General features: G+C 31.0%; 1 protein-coding gene across 8 annotated transcripts in view; it reads left to right on the forward strand.

The window, feature by feature from the left end:
* The window catches only part of LOC134529677 (catenin delta-2), a 124,460-nt gene extending 106,419 nt beyond the window's left edge, over window positions 1-18,041 (forward strand). For 4 of the 8 annotated variants that reach the window (XM_063364019.1, XM_063364018.1, XM_063364021.1 and 1 more), the window contains 2 exons: window positions 9,089-9,181; window positions 12,863-18,041. In XM_063364019.1, the coding sequence (XP_063220089.1) occupies window positions 9,089-9,181; window positions 12,863-13,057 (288 nt within the window). In that variant the 3' untranslated portion in view covers window positions 13,058-18,041. Of the gene's footprint in view, window positions 1-4,791; window positions 6,488-9,088; window positions 9,203-12,862 lie in introns of those variants that run through there. The other 4 variants (XM_063364022.1, XM_063364023.1, XM_063364025.1 and 1 more) reach the window with 4 other exon arrangements.
* The last annotated feature ends 1,420 nt before the right edge of the window (window positions 18,042-19,461 follow it).

Below are 19,461 nucleotides of genomic sequence, written 5' to 3' on the forward strand. Positions count from 1 at the left end.
TTGTGGGTCCGCCACTGCCTGTCCTTGAGGGTCTACCTTTACTCCTCCTCGTAGGTACGCCACTGCCCCACCTGATGGGTCTGCCCCTTCTGCACTCAGAATAAATAACATCCGTATTGAAGTGTTAATAACCATCTTATGAAACATAACATATATTTACTTTAAGAAAAACGGGAATAATTATAAATCAAAATATTTTATCTGGACTTTAACACTGTAAGGTTTTAAGAACATTATCTATTTGTAGTACACTTTTGTCTTTATAAAGGCAGAATGAACACATTGACAATATAACAAAAACCACAGAGAAAGTATTCAAATTTAGATGGTTTTATTCCCAACCTAAATCACAACTGCAATTTTAACAGCCACACGACTGCTGTAGAGAAAGTAATACACTGTTAAAAATTATGCATATTAAATTATACAATCGAAACAAAAATGGCAACGATGCAACAGCCAAGAATCTTACAATTGTTTCTCTACTTGAAGACTCGCACTGAGTATTGAGGGGCAATAATTGAATTTAAAAAAATACATTCTTTTTTAAAAAATCACTTTGAGTTGCAAACGGATGCCCTCCTAAAGAATCTGTGTACCAAATTTCACAGCTTTAGGCCTCTCCATCTTTGCGCTATGTGAAAGACAAACTGACTACCTCTCTCCTTTTTTATATAGGTTTAAATAGAGTAACTTATTTTGTTGTCACAAATCTGCACAACACTACTTCCTGGTGCTTATGGAGCGAGACTAGACACTGTGTCGTCATACCGGCTTGGTTTTCTCTCCCGTTGTGTACATTTTGGGTTGGTTAGTTTAGTATTAAATCACTGTTATTTGTCTATCCTAGATAAGGTTAGCTCTAATTAGGGACGAGATTTTAGTTGACTTTCAAGAAAACCAAAATAAACTGAAAAACATGTCAGTGCACCATATAAATTGAAATGCAAGGTAGTACTTCACATAGCTATGAAATGTGTACCAAAATTTTGCTTTGTTTGGTCTTGCATCTCTAATTCATTTTTACATTATTAATATTGGTTAAATTTTTTTTCAAATTCACAAATTCCTGCAGACTTTTGTTTTATTGTTGCGAAGAGTTCGGTCCTACATATACTTAATAAAAATTCATATACATCATTTAAAATTATACTATTATAATTACATAGCTACTAAGAAATATTTTAATGTTATGTTTAATGTTCTCTCTTATATGAATAAACAATTTTTAAAAAATAATGCCAAAAAATTTGTTTTAAAATTGAAATTGACTTTAAAATAAAACAATAATTTATTTTCTATAACTGTGATATGGTAAACAGGTACTGAATATGGGTGTGATCTCTATGCGAGCACTTTAAAATGCTTATTTGCACAGATTTTCAATAATATGTTGCAGGCTTCAACCTCAATCCACAAAGAAGATTGAAGTAAAATATTTAAAAAAATTTTCTATGCAGAAACTGTTGTACTCAAATTTATTTTTATGACCTAGTTTTTCAGAAGAAAGGTTAAAAAATAAGTGTAGTAAACAACAACAAAAATATTCATTGTTCCTATGAACATAATTACTTCAATTCATTTTCAAATCGTCAGTAACTATTCCAGTTTTGATGTGGCTATCTTTTGATAGCTGTGTATTTTTTTATTAGATAGGGCTGTTGTTTATATGTAAAGCACTCGTCTTTCCTTCGACATCTCGCCATAACACCAAAGAATTTTCAAGAAAATGTAATTTTCATAATTTTAAAATCAGTCACTTCTATTGCAATTTCTGTTGCAGGCTTTAAATTGATACAATATTTGTTATTGTTTATGCTCAAACCGACTTGAACAAACCAAACATGATATGTCAGACTCCATTACTTAATGTTACTTTTGATAATATTTAATCCCTCACAACTGCATTGATTCTCTGCCAACTATCACAATCAACCGCTCTATCTGAAGTCAGGTGTTATTTACTCCACAGGTATCAATATTCTCCATTTATGCCAAATATTAACAAACTAATTACCTAGTTATTTGGTGATTTTTAACATGTATAACAAATTTTACAACATTGTTTCTTTAAAAACAGATGTTTTACAGGATAAGCATTGATTTAATTACTTTGCAGTGCCAGCCAAACTGTTGTGGGACCTAGAGTGGCTTGCACTGTACATTAACTTCTACATAAAAACTTGACAATACTGGACACAGCAAAATAAAACATGATAATTTGACAACAGAAACAATAAAAGCAATAGGGGAACAAGGGACACTCTACCCCTAACACAGATTAAGTAACATAAAATAAACATAAAAGAGAACTTGCAGAGCTTAAAATCAGTTAATGAGTGATATTATCGATAAAACATATAATACAAGTTTTAAGTTAACTAATGTCTTTAATGGAAGGAAATTTTTTTTATTAAAATTAAAATATGTGAATTATTTATTGAAATGATTGGTTTCTCTGTATGCTATGTCATTTACTTAGCTTTTTGATGAAAGTACATACTGTTTCTTAAAAAAGCAAGTTTGGGGTTTTAATGCCATTTGACGTTGAGTTTAATTTTGCTTCATAACATTTATATATAAATAATGCATCTAATATTTCTCTTCTATGTTCTAGTCTAGGTAAATTAACTATATGTGTTAGCAAATTTATTTTTTATAATGTAATTTAATGATATTTAATTGTATCTTCTCTAATTTATATTGCCAGTGATCGATAATGAATTCCATGTAACGGATCTGTATCCCACTCTTGAGCAAAAGAGTGGGAAATAAAGGGTAAATATGGCATTGGCATTTGATGACATTGAAGTTATCAATTAAACTTAAGCAATCAATTTAGCTTTAATAATGTTTATGTTTATTTTGTAAATATGAACATTATTTTTAATTGTCCAGGTAAATAAAATGCAGAAAGTTTTATTTTAATTAGTTGCTATCAAGTTTAGTTTATATCACTTTGCATGAGTTTACAGTCTTTATTATCATCATCTCCATGGTAATTTTAAGATAATCTGTAAATAGAAAAATATCAGTGTTACTAATCTTAATATCATTATTATTAAAAAAAAGCCAATAATAAAGGTAATAGTATACCACCTTGTAGGACACGTCATGAAGCACTAAAGGCATTTGTGAAAGTTCCAATTATAAATACTTTGACATTTCTATTTGTTAAATAACTCTTGAACCATTTGTGTGTTGATAACCGAGTACAAGATAGTTTCAATAACAATGGTTGATAATTGACTATATCAAACGCTTTAGAAAGATTCGAATAGCAGGAGCCTACTTGACCTTTCGATAACGCCAGAGGCGGCTCCAGGGCTGGCAATCATCTGGGGCTCCACACTAGAACTTTCCATTTTTTTATTCCTTGTTTGTTCATTTTTATGTCGAGAATATGGATGCTAATGGGAAAAGGAAGAATCAAGTTGTTACTACTAGCATGTAATTTTGAGTGCTTTTCAGTACCTTTTAATTTCAACTGTGTTTTCATGATTTTTGTATTTGAAATCTTTAAAGATTTTACTGTGTCATATAATCACAAGATTTCATGAGAATTTTTTAACATCTTTTTTTTTTTTTTATTTGGGAAGAACATTGTTTACTAACCATCGTCAAAATTTAAGTTCCAAATAGACTTGAAAAAAAAAATGTATTTTTCAAATTTCCAGGGAAGGGCTATTCCACCTCACCACAAATTAGGTTTAAAAAATTAGTAAAATTAGTCACTGTTGTGCTTTCTTTTAAGAAATTATGTTGATTGTTCAAGCGTTAAAGTGAAAAATAAGTTGTTTGTGAATTATTCTCTCTCTTCAAAATTTAGAAAAACCACATAATAAGGTTATTGATTGCTAATTAGTAGTGTGCGGAGAAGATAATATAGTGAAATCTGATAACACCGAAATAACATCGAAAAGCATGCCGTTACACCATTAAACACTGAAATGCTAGTTAATACACCAAATAGACTGGGTCTTCAGGAAAGAGGGGGGGGGGGGGGGGGGGGAAATCCCCGGTTACATTTCAAGACTTTCTAATGTGTGGATTTACCCTGATAGCAGGGAAAAAATGACATGTCTGAAAACATTAAGTTACGTGATATGCTCATATCACATTTATATTCATGGTCACGGTAACTTTGTAGAAGCAAATCTGCATGGAAGAAAGTTATAACAGACTGCAAGGAGAGAGAAAAAAAAATACACCAATAAGATATTTTGTTTCATTTTAGATGGAGTGGAGGCTTGGTTATCGCTTAGCGACGGAATGTTAAAAACCTGATAAAACACTGAAAAATCTACTGACTATGACAGGTGGATGTTGTAGAGGAAGATGTTATTTCAAGCGAGACAGCTTCTGTTGCAGCCAGTAACTCAGATTTATTTACACCCCTTAATTTGTTTACCGTGTTCATGTTTTAGCATGTAATAGTGGGCACAACACACACATACAGTTGGCAAAGCCTAATTGTGTTATAACTATTTTTTCTATCCAGTTGTCTCCAGTTTGCTTGGAATATTAATTAAATGACACGCAAGTCCAAATATTCTATATATCACGTAAGAAATAGTGGTGTGTATTGCTGAACATGCAGCTGATAAATAGGGTAGCTTAAAAAAAAATTTGTTACATGACGTATCAAATATACATTAAGTAAAATTTTTGTTCAGAGTTAGAAATATGAAAGCAGATTAGTTAAGTTCATTGATATAAGCCACTTTTTTATTTTATCTATCTATTCAAAAATGCAAGTCACATAAAATGCAATGTGCTAAATTTTTCCAGGAAATTATAGAATATAGACATAAATGAGGTGCTCAAAAGCAGAAAGGAAAACATCAAAAAGAAGAAAAGGCTAACAAAGGTCAGACAAATTTATTTAATATTGGGTTTGTTTCATCTATCGCAGATGATAAACAAAGTATGGAAGAAAATAATTTATTTGAAATTCCTCATTGTTCTCAAGATTCACAAGAAAAATTTCTAATTCTATGCTGCAGCCTCTAACATTGCTCAACAAATTAACAAAACTCAATATTGCTAATTTATTTTGGAATGTGTGTGTTGCATTGCACATATTCTGCATACTTCCTGTTTCTGTTTTCAAGCAGGAAGATCTTTCAGTGTGCTTAGCAGAATAAAGAATTGCCTAGGTTCAACAATGGTTCAATAAAGACTTACTGATCTAGGAACATTATGCGTTGAATCAAGGCTTGCGCGCACATTGAATTTTAATTTGATTATTGAAACGTTCACTGATATGAAAGCATGAAAAATTAATTTTAAAAGATTATTGATTTTTTAAGTGGTTCGGTATTAAGTATTTTATATTTTAAGTTTTTCAGTATTATGTAAATTGTAAAGATTTAAAAATAAATATTTTTTGAAAATTTGTTATTCAGCGAAACATAAAATTTTTTTGTAAAATGCTGTTAAATATCACTTAGTGTTGTCCTATTTATACAGTATTAATACTCTTAAAAAATTGCAGTATTTTTATTTTTTTTTCAATAGTAAAGGGGTTTCATGAGTTGTGTATTAAGTAGTAGGGAGGGTGCCTGGCAAAATTATTTGTCTCCGGGCACTTAATTTGTCACAACGACCCTGCATATAAAACTGTAATGCACCTAAAATCATGAATGTTAAGCAGCATTTAACTGAAACTTAATTCAAATTTTAAAAAAATTTATCTTTTAATGTTTTAAATTCAATGAATGCCATTTATAATGGCATGAAGTTTAAAGTAAAATATATAGATCAGAAAAATTAATTTACTTTGATCCTGCATCTCTAATACAATCACTTTTTAACTACAAATGCTCTTGTTACAATATAATCTGTTGTAGACAAACAAGTTATAAATTATTTTACTGTAATAAATTTAGAATGTCAAGAATACACTATTTTGTTGAATAAGTATTAAAAACACTGATTTTTTTTTAAATTAAAAACAGTTTCACCAAAATCCTCTGTTTTTCAAAACAAAGTTGAGCTAAAAATAAAACCATAAATTATAAGTCACAACAGAGTTTACTGCCTTTCTTGTGATTTGAAATTAGTTTTCATTGTTTTTAGAAAGAGATGTTGTTTTATAAGAAAAATTATGTTTTTTAACAGTACAGAATCCCACCTTCCCAACTTAAATAAATACAATTTTACCATACGTTTAACTATATTTTTGTAATAGCTGTAGAAACAGCTGATTAGAAAAGTTCAAGACCATGATGCCCTAGTATGATGGATATATATTTCATTTTTGAAAGTTTTGAATTCTTTTTAGGGATACTTGGGTATTTTATTTTCTAGAAAGCATTTGGTTATTTTTACATGTTCTAAGTCTAGTGACTAATTTACAATTTGCAAAAAAGTGGTTTTCAGTTTTTATTTTTTAACATATTGTGTTTATTCAATAAATTTCATGTTTGGAATCACTTGTAAACTAGAGTATTGTTTCAGTTAAAGAAAGAAACAAAGAAAGAAAGTTAAAGGCAGGTGCATGACACCATGATGCTAAACTTGTAAACACTTTTAGATAACAGAGATATTCTATCCTGTTCTGTATGTATTTTTATGTTGAGAGAAAATGGCAGGTGTAAGTGTAATGTTGCAGTATGAAATATTATGTAGTATAAATTTCTCTGGAGATTATTTTTCCAGCCAATCAGGTGCAACTATGCAGTTACGTAATTCTTTTAGTACAGAAATGTATTGTAAGAAGTGTTTGTGATTGGCTGTTTAGTTAAAGCTGTGTCTTGATTGGTCAGTGAGACCACGTGACTGAATACTCGCGGCAAGGATGTACATACATAGTGGTATCATCTGAACAGTTTCTGCTTGGATGTTTAAAAGATAAGTTGCACTGATCGGTGGCTCAATAAATAATCAAGGAATGTAGTTTCTGAACAAATTTAACATATACGATCCAGGCCGTGCCAGTTATGTTAACCTTGTGTTTGGGTCGTTATGCAGCATTTTTTGACTTAAATTGTTGGCATCAGCCTGTGACAGGGCAATCATGAACTTTTCTGTCCTACCAAAGACATTGTTTTTTCATTGTCACTGGATTTATCAGCGAGTTATTTTTTTTTATTATTGGTTTAATGAATTGTTTCGGTTTTTCAGCATCGTCAAATCATCATATCTGGTATTTCGGACAGGAAAATATTTTTGGACTGTTGTAGTGTGGCCACCAAATGGAGAAAACTGCAAAAAAAAAAAGGGTGGGGGGAAAAGTCAGGAATTTCAAAGGACCTAGGAAAATAGGGAAACTGTCTGGAATTTTACTTCTTTCCTGGGAAAATGCTGCATGTGAAATTTGCACAATTTTTATATTAGACATATATCACAGCATCTGAAAATAATCAGGAGCAAACCTGTACAGTTTCATGTTGGCAGTGACTGGAGTGTTCCCAGACATGTCATGTTTCTCCTCTTCTCATAGACTCAGTACATCACTACTTGGGAAAGAGGGGGAAGGGAACTGCACTCTGGGGAGCATCAACAGGCAAAGACATGTTCAAAACTGCCGCCGCTGTGCGCTCGCTGTTTGCTGGTTGCAGCACTAGTCCGTTTATTTGATTGCCACACCTCGTATGTGCCTGATGCTGATTACCACTATCTCATAAAATTGGGGTAATTTGGTACATCTCTTATATGAATGGAACAGAATAATGGATGAAGCGACTCTATCATAGACTTACTAGCCTTGTTTTATTCCACATCTTTATAAAGAACTGTTCTTTAGCGAATAAACAAATTTCAGTCCTTTTCAGTTGTGTTATACAGATATTTTACTATCTTACGATGTATATTAATGCTTTGGTTTTTAATTTCCAGGAAAATGCCATGGTTGATTCCATTCCTGAGTTTCTGTCATTGTTTTCATTGTATTTATCCATTTTAAATCACTTATGTGTAAACGAGATGTGAAACCCAAATAACATACATAATTTTGTGTGTTCATTCAGATCACCAGCATAAATGAATGCCAGTGTGTAATTTTTCTAGCAAAATTATATTATCTTCAAAGGAATTATTTTTGAGTTTTATTCACATTTAAATTAAAGTGATCTCATCCTGAACCTTATAAATAAACAATCTTTTTATTTTTAAAGGGATATACTGCTGGAAATATCAATATATTTGTGTTTTTTTTTCCAAAGGGCAAAATTTAGAGGATTATTGAATAGTGAGATGCATTTTGGTGTTTTTTTTACAAATTAATAGTTATGGAAAGTGAAATATTAGATTGTTGAAGTGATTTAAGTGAGGTGAAATTTTGTTGTATACAGGTTTGACCTGACCAATTGCAAAATAAGGGTTTTTGTTGTATGAGGGTTTTCTTAATATTAGTACAACTGTAATTTTTTTTAACTGTTAAGTAATTTTTACTTATTTAGTAAGTTTCGTGATTTTTTTATTTTGAATCTTTCAATAAATATATAATTGAAATAACTGTGTGATATCACGCTTTGATTATTTAGAAATTGATACCAGAATTTACATTTATATTTAAAGTTCAGTTTTTTTTAATAGATTTCTGTGTTATTGATTCTATTTTTATTAATGTGGTTTATTTGCCAATATGGTGAAATATTTAATAAATAAGACTTTATACTGTGTTTCAATACTATTTTCACCAAAATTGTATTTTTTATTTTAATACAAACTGTGTTTATAAAATAAAATAATTTCAACTATTAGTGTATCATTCAGATTTCGAGTCCATGACAGAATCATTAATGTATAAATGAGTTGCACTTTCAATTGGGAAAAATGATTATTTGTACATCCACTTGGTTTGGAACATTTTGTCACAAACTACATGGATACTAACCGAATAAACTCTCATGAATATGATAAATGTGTTTGAATTCTACTTTATTTGAAGGTTTCACTAGAATTTCAATGTTATATAGTGTATTGACACACATTTCAGTATTATTTTGGTGTTATTACAACTGTTAGTAAAATATTGTCGTAATCATGTGTCACGAATCAGGCCAATTACTTATTTTATGATGTATGATGTTCATGCGCTGTGTTTAGAGGTAATAGATTGTTTGTATCTTGTGGTTTTTAGGGAGATGAGATTCCAATGGCAGATATGTCGTACACTGATGGAAGCACGCATGGTCCTGCATCAGGATGTGTGCGCAACTACCCTCCTACCTCTGTAAGTGCAGCTTTCTCCTAGGTACAGAAACTTTTCATTATATTGAAATAATAACAACTTGTTGTTTCATCTTAACCCTTAGCAATTTAATTGATCTGGTGCACAAGTATGTAATTAGTTATCATGATTTGACAGTCATATATAAGCCCAGCTTTTCACCATAGCTCTGTTGTCATCCTTTGGCCTTCCACTGAAACCATGCCTTTTTAGGGGGTTGGTATCCTCAAAGAGGAATTAAGTTTTTGACTGCAGTTAGCTAAGGAAAACACTACATCACTTTATTCTTCCATTAATTCCTTCACTACGTTTCTGCAACATACAAAAGTTGCTATGATCTTTTCTTCTCAACAGTAAAATCAATATCACTAACACATATTGTGGCAATGCTGCCTTCTGAAATGAGAACAAGGTAATCATTGTGATCTACTTGTTGATTGTGGATGATCCTGCAATGTTAGTCTGGGGGTTATATGGGTGAACCTTGTGCTTTGTGATAAAAGCTTAAAGTAAAAAGATTTTTCATACAGTCAAATTGTTCATGTACTGCCATTCAAACCTAAACTATCCAGCTTTAATTTCAATGCTGTTGTTACCACTCACCACCTCCAGCTAACTCAAAATTAGGCGATGAGTGGAAGATACAAGTTATGTAGCAGGTCACGAAGAAATTATTACTCAATGTTCGATGGATTACCTGTTTTTTTTTATTCATGTGAAAATGACACTATATTCCGAACAGAATAAATAAAAATTAAATATACCTAAAAAAAAAATATATAAAACACTGAGCCATTGCCCGGTTATGGCCTGCTCAGCCCGCCGCCCGAACAACAACCGCTCAGCCCGGTGCTCGAACAATGACTGAATTTTACAGCCTTCCTTCCCTTTGTGCGGGCAGTGTTCTGGGCTCGCTGGCGTCATTTTCAGCCAATCACGGAGCATGGCAACAGAGGCTCAACGAAATGCTTACTTCTGTTCCCACGATGCAGCGATTTTGTATCCTTCTCGCACTCCTGTGACCGTGACTCACACGCCTAGCGTGTGAAACAAAGCCTCGGTCGTGGAAATAACGAAAGAAAATCACGTCAGCACGCCTTCCCACACAAAGAAGCCAGCAAAAAAAATACTAGATAAAATAAACTTATGAATTTTAAAAATATAAACAATAAACCTGGAGAATTACATTTACAATAACTTTTAAAAGGAAAAAAACTTTACACTATGTCAACAATGTGGCCTGTGAATTTTTTTTAGCTGTATATTTATTTTAGAATGTTTTTATGTAAATTTGACACAAATGTTTATATGAATTTATTTTTATATATCATTAATACTATTAATGTATTTTAATGTGTCTGTCGAGTGGTTGAGGATTATTTATTTTCATTATGGAAAAAATGATTTAATTAGTCCTGTTTTGATTAACACTGTTATTTTTCTGGAAAATATATATATGTTGTGTGTGTGTGTGTGTGTGTGTGTGTGTGTGTGTGTGTGTATGTATGTATATATATATCTGGGGCATATCCAACCTTGTTTTGTCACTGTGAAAAAAATACGATCTGAGTGACATAAGTGGAAAGTTGTATGCAAAGTCAGTTTTTAGTGACTTTTTATGGAGAAAGTTTTATTTTAAATATTATATATATATATATATACATGTTAGTAGATATAAATCTTGACACTAAAATCATGTCACACAAGAGTAAATAAATAAGATCACCCCAGGTTTAAAACAAAACCATAAATACATAGCTATGTGCAACCTGATGTGTAAATATAATTAGTGATGAATGGTGACTGCAGTTAGATAATGGGGAGATAAGTGAGATAAGCCAGTACAGACTGCTGACAGCTAGATCATCACTACTGTCATGGGGAAGAAAGGGGAACATGTTGAACAAAGAAGTGCATTGAGCTGAGAAGTTACATGTAGATCTGCTTACTAAGCAAGAATAGGCAGTAGTAGTTTTACAAGTCTTTCTAAACCACCTCTTGTGTAGTTTTATCTTTTTTATTTTAATTTTGTTTTGTTTCATGTATCATGGTGTATCAATTACAGGTAGTTAACAATACAATACCGTTACTTGGTCACTGTGAGCTAGAAAATAAATTTATCATTTTTCATTTATATGTCTTTCATTTGTGCCGGAATTTCTTGAAAACTATCTTATTTTACAGTTCTACACGTGCCATAGATAAACCTCAAAGTGGAAAATTTTCCCACTGATATTTGACAGTTACTGTAATTTTGAGCACTGTCTCTTTGCATTTATGTCTGATTGACTGTAAGTATCAGACATTTTCATGTTCACAATCATAGTAATGTGTTATGCCACCATTGGTTTTGACTATGTCATGTGTTTGTGCAGGGCTCAATGGCAAACAATTCATACCTCACACAATTTTTACAGCATATTCCAAATAGCGGTACCGTTATTCACCTGTTTGGAATGTCCCATGGTCCAGCACCAGCAACTTCAGCCAACTAAGCAAACTTAAACAAACCTATAATTTTTAGCTAAGGTCGAAAACACTTAACGTGGTTCATGAGTGCTCAAAAGAGTACATACAAGCCTTTAAATTTTAGAATAAAAATTTATATAAGTGGCTTGTTTTTTTATCTTGATAAATAGTATTTGCTGCCAAACACAATCTTAAGATATATTTGCTCTACAATTTAGCATTTAGCGATTGCACAAGATACCACCCAATAATCCAGCATTTTCAGTAATTTGGCACCTGCAAAGTCCAAAACTTGCCGGATTATCGGAACTCTACTGCTGTGCATGTCTACAATACTGTCATGGTGAAAAAGCTCTAAACCAGTGTTTCCTCCAACATTTATATTTCATGTATTACTTGTGATTTTATTATTTATACCAATACCACCTTAAGTTGTAATGGCTGAGAAGTAATTTTGAAAGCATCATAAAACTTTAACAAATATTCATATTTAATAACTAATGAAGTTAAAAATATTATATTTTTAAATTGTGAGATGATTTATGTTATAGTGTATGTTATAATTTAGATGCCTAAGCTTACTTCATTTGAAACCAGTTAATTTATGTCAGTTTGAGATTTTTTCCAGCTTTTTTTGTTGCATACCTAAAGTTAAAAAAATGATACTATATGCAGTTTTCAGCTCATATTCTGGTCTGTTAGGTCACTGGTCCTATCTCCAATCAAGCATTCACACAGTATGACCTCATACCTTGTTGGTCTCCAGAGGATGTACATTCCATATGTAATATTATTTATCGTAGCACTGTGGCCACTGAATGCATCTATTACTGAATTACACTTATTTGCAGTGTATTTGTTCTTTAGTAATTTATTCAATAATTTTTAAAGACAACTTCAAGGTGTTTCACTGTTTCTATCCAGTAATGTAAACACTGCAGAGCAATGGCAGTTCCTTGAAATAATAGTAATGTGTATTTGTTTATTTAATTTATTACCATTTTTTATAACATGATGAGACCAAAACCTTTGTGCACACTTGTACTTACAAAAAAACTGTGTAACGGATGCAACAAACTAAACTATTTTAGAACTATTAGTAAGGAAATTAGAAAACTTTCATGAAATTGTTTCTATTTAACATATGTCATTGAAATTTGGATGACACGTGCTTGACTGTTAGCATTCTCAAACTATACTTTGTGTTTGTTTCAGCTAGCCAAACCAGGAGAACCGCTATATGCACAAGTGAACCGTGAAAAGAAAAAGAACCGACAGTATGAAGCAGGGGGTCAATATGACGAACATATCCTACCTGGTCCTGGAGACATCTGGGGCTATGAAGAGCCTAGCAAAGGTGTGGTTGATGGTCTTGGAACAGCACCACAGGGGGGTGATTCTTGGGTGTGAAATCATTCTTAGTAAATGGATGCTCATTAATTTGAACAAACTTTACTTTTTTTTCTATGTTCGGTAGAGTAAAAAACTAAGACTGATGATTCTGAAGAACTGTACAAACAAGGAGTGTGTGAAGTGAGTGTTTTACAATGAACCATGTGTGTATCGTGGATATTACACTGTGTATTTAGTGTTATGTGCTGCGTTGGGTGAAATTACCCACAGCAAACACTGTGATTGTGCCATCCAAAGACGATTAAGTTCTCCAAACTCTTAACTTCTGTGCTAATCACTACAATGACTTATTTGGTGTTGGTATTATTATAAACATTCCATCTATGTATTGGTTAAATCATTTCATGTCAGATTGACACTATTGTTCACATCTCAGCCTCATTCAGTTAAATATTTGTGTGCAAGTGGTCTCTTTGAATAAACATTTTTACAAAATTTAACACATTACTTCGAAGTAATCCTTAATTGAGAGTTATCTCACATACAAAGGCAACTCTCCATGTAGTCACAATGGTAATGACATATCATTGTATGTACACACAACTTGTAGTTAACTCAGATTATTATTTTCAGTTTTTAGCCCTTTAGTTATGGTATCTACAAATTCTGTTTGTCATGAAAATCCTCTGTTGCCACTGTTGTTTGCCTTTTTCTGGGGTGCTCGCCTCGTGCCGTCTCAGTGTCTTAGTTCACTGTCTTTTGCCCTGTCCTGTATAAGCATTTTGCATGCATGGTCTCTGCATTTGCCATACTGCCTCGTGTTTCATCGTGCTGGATTGCAGCTTTATCATACTACGTGCATGCATACTGAGAAATTATTGGCATTGTTTGTCTTATGCTTTCATGTTTTACTTTTGGTAAGTTAACTAACGTTAGAATCTCACCAATATTTGTACACTGGCCAAGCAACCACAAACTCAAAACAAGCAAGATCTGTTTTTTTTCTATAGATAAGTTGCTGACATGTAGTTAAGTCCTGAATTATTATCACGTCATTGCGAATTTCTATGAAGTCTTGTAAACTCTTGATTTTTCCTTTAATGGGGGTATAAGCATCTAGACAAGTTTGCATTGTTCACTATCATATTTTTCATCAGATCTTTAACATGATTTCCAGGTCAAGTGAAAAGCACTCTGAATCTGTGTTTTGAAATATTATTGAAAGTTAATCTCCATTATGTGGTCAGAGAGAAGTAATGATGAAAGGTTGAAGCTTGAATACAAAATACAACAAAAAATTTTATCACCAATGTTTGATTCATAAGGTTCTATATTCATTTTAATGTTTTGTTGGGTCATCAGTATGTGTTATTACACATGAATAATTTGTAAATAGACTTTCATTAATAAAATACATGGTATCTTTACAGTAAAAGTACTTAATTAGACATAATGAAATCCATATGCATGCAGCATTGACAAGGTTTTGTTGGGAACTCTAAGCCACCTAAGGCTAGTAAAAATTTGTGATTATAAAATGAACCATAATATTGTAGGTTAGCTTTTAAATAGAACCAGATGGTGAAATGAAAACATTGGAAACATTTAGGAAAATAATTATGCTTAAAATATAGTACTCAATGCATCCTATATACCATGAAAATCATGTGTTGTAATTGTGAATTAAAAAATTTAGTACTGTTGCATGTACTATATAAAGGTGGTTCCTTGCAATTTTTTTAACTGGAGGTCTACAGACATTAAAATGTTGTCTAAATAACTTGTGCCACAGCTTAAAGCATGTTTCAGTTTTTTTAATAATCATTTCAATCATCAAATAGATTATATTTTGAATTGGAATGATTGTGAAATATTTCATTGTCAGTAGAAAGTTTAATGTATGTAGAAATTTTCACCAGAAACTAGTTTGGAGGCAAACCCATATGGATTAAATGTATCATTTGGCATTTAATTTCAGTTTTTATATATTTTTCATGAATAGTATGTTGAGAAATTTTTTTTTCTCGATAAATTAAACAAGTTTACAGAAATGCTGGAAAAGTGTATTCAACACTCTTTGGGAAGGTGTATGGTATAAAAATGCTGATTTTCAGTTTAATGATTAAAAGTATTGTTTAGCGTACATCCATAATTTCATTGCAACAAACTTTAAAAGAACACATTGCCATTCAGTCAGTTTGATTCTGGTTATATCTATAAGTAATTAATTAAATACTCATGTAAAAGTTTACTGCCAATATCATCTTCACCACCATTGAATACCATTTTTTCACAACATTTGATTAAAAATGCCTCTGAATCATACAGTTAGTTAAGTGTGTAATTTAGTGTTTATGCGGCTTCTAACAATTTTAATTTCATGATGCAGTTGTAGTTGCCCACTTGTTATATGTGCCTCTTCCTCTGACATGAATGCATAGTGTTTACTGTACAGAATTATAAAAATTAATAAACCTTTTTTTATTGCTGTGAATGATTGTAAGGTTGTTGTATATAATTAAAAAATTTATTTTGATGTAAGTTGTGATCAAAGTGTCTCGTTCCCTGTCAGATTTATGGAGGCCAACTTTGAAAACAGATTGATCTGGTCATTAAAAATGTTAACATTTCAAAGACAATCCTGCTCATGTGATGAAACAAGGGATTGTTCAAGCCTGCTCAGGTTATTATTTAAAGTTTTTAAATATTTTTATTTTTCAGTGCCATCGTCATATTTTATCTACTATTCTTTTGTATTGGTGCCTTTTTTATGTATGCTTGCTCTATGAAGCTATCAACTTGATGTAATTGAAGGATTACACTTGTGGACAGCGCATCATTGCAAACTTATTATACAAACCACTCAAATTGCTTTTCTTAACACAGCTTTGAGTTAAAGCTTTTTCGACTTTTTTCCAGCTGCAAATTCCACCAACATTACATATCTTAATGTAATTAAATGAGACAAACTGGGGATAAGATTATTTTTGTTGGGAATTAGTGGTTATCATTTATTTTAATGCATCATAATTAATTGTCAGCATAATTGTTTGATAAAAAAAAACACCAACCTATAATGAAGTGTGTGCTAGCCTTAATAAAATGGCAAAATTACTTACCTGCAAATACATGTTGGAAAATATTCAGTAATTTACATTGTATATGTTTAAGTATATTATGTGTTTGTATAAAATAATTTTAATAAACTAAAAAGTCTTATGTTTTATAATTTGGATAACTTATCCATTTGGATAAAAATAAGTTTTTCAGGCTGGAAAAAAAGTGTATTCGTATAGTTCAAAATATATGTATTATTCATTTTGTAACAACTTACAGAATTTTATTTAAGATATTTATGTTTGTCAGCATTTTGCATATGCTTTATCTTATCTCAGAAAATTTTTATTTCAGTGGCATTTTCAGTTTTATTCACATGCAAAATCCTAAAATATAAAATTAGTTTTGTGAAAAAGTAATTATATATAAAAGTGCTTTGTTCCGATATGTTTTGAGTGTGATATATGGAAATTTGACATGGAATGACCATATTGTACTTCATTATGTTCAGAGCCAAAAGCAAATATGTCTAATGTTTAACTTTATTGGTTACTGTTTTAATCATGTTCAAATGACTGACTTTATATTTCCACTGAAGGTGCTTATTTACTCTGTTTTCATTAGGTGTAAATAAAATTGGTTCAAATTTAATATCTTATAATTATCAATGTAAAAGATATTACTTGTGTTTTAAGATTTTTTTGATGTATCTTACCTGTTAGTAACAGATTAAGTCTGTCTTCTTGATAAACACTCAGGTACTTGATTCATATCATACTGCTTGTACAAGAAAGTGAATCACATTATTTTTGCATGCTCACTGTTTTTCACCAACTATAACAGGCTTATAAAGGACAAAATTATCTTGTTCACTGACAGATAATTCATTTCATTGTTTGTTAGATGTTAACAGTTTATATTTTAAATATGAAAAAAGTTACGTTAGATTGCTGTGGATTCATAGAACGTATGTAAATATTATTGTAAGAAATAGACATGAGGATGTTCGACCTGCTTGGACTGTGTGTATTATTAAGGCTAGGTGATTAAAACTGTGTAATCAACTGTTTATGATTCATGTTCACCATTTAAAATTTTTAAGTACCCGTATGTGTATCGAGATACAGACTTAAACTTTAAGTGTAGCTGCTTTTTCTTTCTGTGTTATTTATAATATTATTGATAATATAGCGATGTTTACCCATAAAGTCACTTGTGCAGGAAAAAAATTTATTCCATTTCAGATTTTGAAATAGAAAAATTCCAGTGCAACTAAAATTACTGGAGAGTTATGTGAATTTGAATGGTTGTTCGTATAATCAGGCAGCTGTGCCATTTTTGTATTCACTGTTTATTTATTTTATCAAATTGAAATTGTGAAGTAATTGTTTTAGTTATCTTATTTCTTCACATGATAGAAAGCAGCATGAAATTTATTTTAGTTGAATTTTAAGTATGTGTATATATATATAGTGTGGTGAGAATAAAGAATAAGTATTTGCATGGTCTCTTAAATACCTACACATACAATGTTTTGTTACTGTGGTGACCAGTGTTTATAATAAAGTTGTCAATAATGTTGAGTAGTATATATTAAGATGTTGGGATTGTGCCAGATGTTTGGTACCCTATGTTTTCATAAACACAGTTAATTTAGAGATCTATTAAACACTGTCTTAAATGTTCAAACTGGTCACACTTATGTCTTATGCTTTATAATTTATAAGAGGGTTTTAAATAAACATTAGAATGCCTAAACAAATTTTCCATAAGAATGTTGAGTTTTTTTTAATATGATGTGTACTTTGATTGTTTATCACATGATAATAAATATGTTCAGTACATGCAATGGTGTCCAAATAATGTTTGTTTAAGATGGTATGACTGTTTTTATATTTGTTTTTATTTATTTTGCTATTAATTTTGTTTTGGAATGTGATTCATCAACTACATATTGATAGTAATTAAAATTATTTGGTATTCATTTTCATGTATTCTATTTTTTGCTTTGTTTTATTATTTTTTTTATAGTCAAAGAAACAACGAATATTAGTGGCCATTTTTTTTTCTCAATTGATTGGTAGAAAGTTGTAAAACAGGATATCTTGTTCTATCAAATAATTAGTAAAAGGGGTTATACTCGGGGGGGGGGGGGGGGGGGGGGGGGGGGAATATTATAATCTTTGTTATAAACAAATTTATGCACTGTTGTCACACAGTAATAGCTAAAGTGATGCACAATTTTACTAAAACATTTGCAAAATGCTGGAGTCTTCATAACAAAAAGGCTCTACAGCTATAAGATGGCTGAAGGTGTTTTATTCTTGTTTTCTATTTTAACATGTCAAATAGTCGTGACTTTTTAATAAAAAAAAAAACTGGATTGTACAATTTCAACAACCCTGAATAGTTTTTGTGTTATGTTGTTTCAGTCAAAGCTTGTTAGCATTTTCACAAATTAATTTTGTTTATTGCTTAGTATGCCAGTATTTATTACTTTGTGTTTCTTAAATTAATTTTCATACAAATTTTGTATTACAAACTAAGTTGAAATTCGCAAACTTTAGGTATTGTTAGTATTCACAAAACATTTTTATATACTTCAGCACAGCTAATAATACTGTAGAGATTTTTTTATAACATTCTCTACTTCACTGATTTATTCCCCCCTTGAACACCAGAAAAGCAGTCCATGTACTGCAGTGTCAATTGTTTTTCTTATGAAATGTAAAGTAGAATGTGATAGTATAGTGTACAAAAGTGCAAAACTTTGCATGACCATTGTCAGCCAATAGATTGAAACCAGTTGTGAAACAAGATTCTTTTTTGTGGTTTTCTTTCCTAGTCTCTTTTTTTTTTTTTTTTTTTTTTTTTAATTAGATTTGCTTCACTCCTGACCATTTCCATTTGTTATGGTTTAAGCAACATTGCATATTTTGCTTCACAAGTCAAGTTCAAGTCAAACCGTTACAAATGTATTATTTGTTGTAAATTTTTAATGTAGTGCCTTTTTTTTATTGTGGTTCAGTGCAGCACCATGATCAAAAATATAGTTCCAAATGCATATACAGTTAAACTTCATTATTACAAACCTGAAGGGACCATAATTTTAGCACTTTGTAATAACTAGGGTTTGTATTAACAAAACTATTGGGATATCATGACAAAAAAAATTGATTGAACTTTAAATGCCTATATTTACAATTATAAAGAAAATAATACACACTGTTGGTAGTATAAGCTTGCTTCACTACATGCATGACAATATGTAAACACTGAAGAAAACAAACACAATGCAACACTTACAGAATAGATCATAATACAAACTTCAATAAACTTGCATTCATGACACATTTTCTATTCAAACATTTGGTTTAAAAAAAGCATCAATTCTGGTTTGCACT

Source organism: Bacillus rossius, chromosome 2 (assembly GCF_032445375.1).
Source record: "Bacillus rossius redtenbacheri isolate Brsri chromosome 2, Brsri_v3, whole genome shotgun sequence".
NCBI lineage: Eukaryota > Metazoa > Arthropoda > Insecta > Phasmatodea > Bacillidae > Bacillus > Bacillus rossius.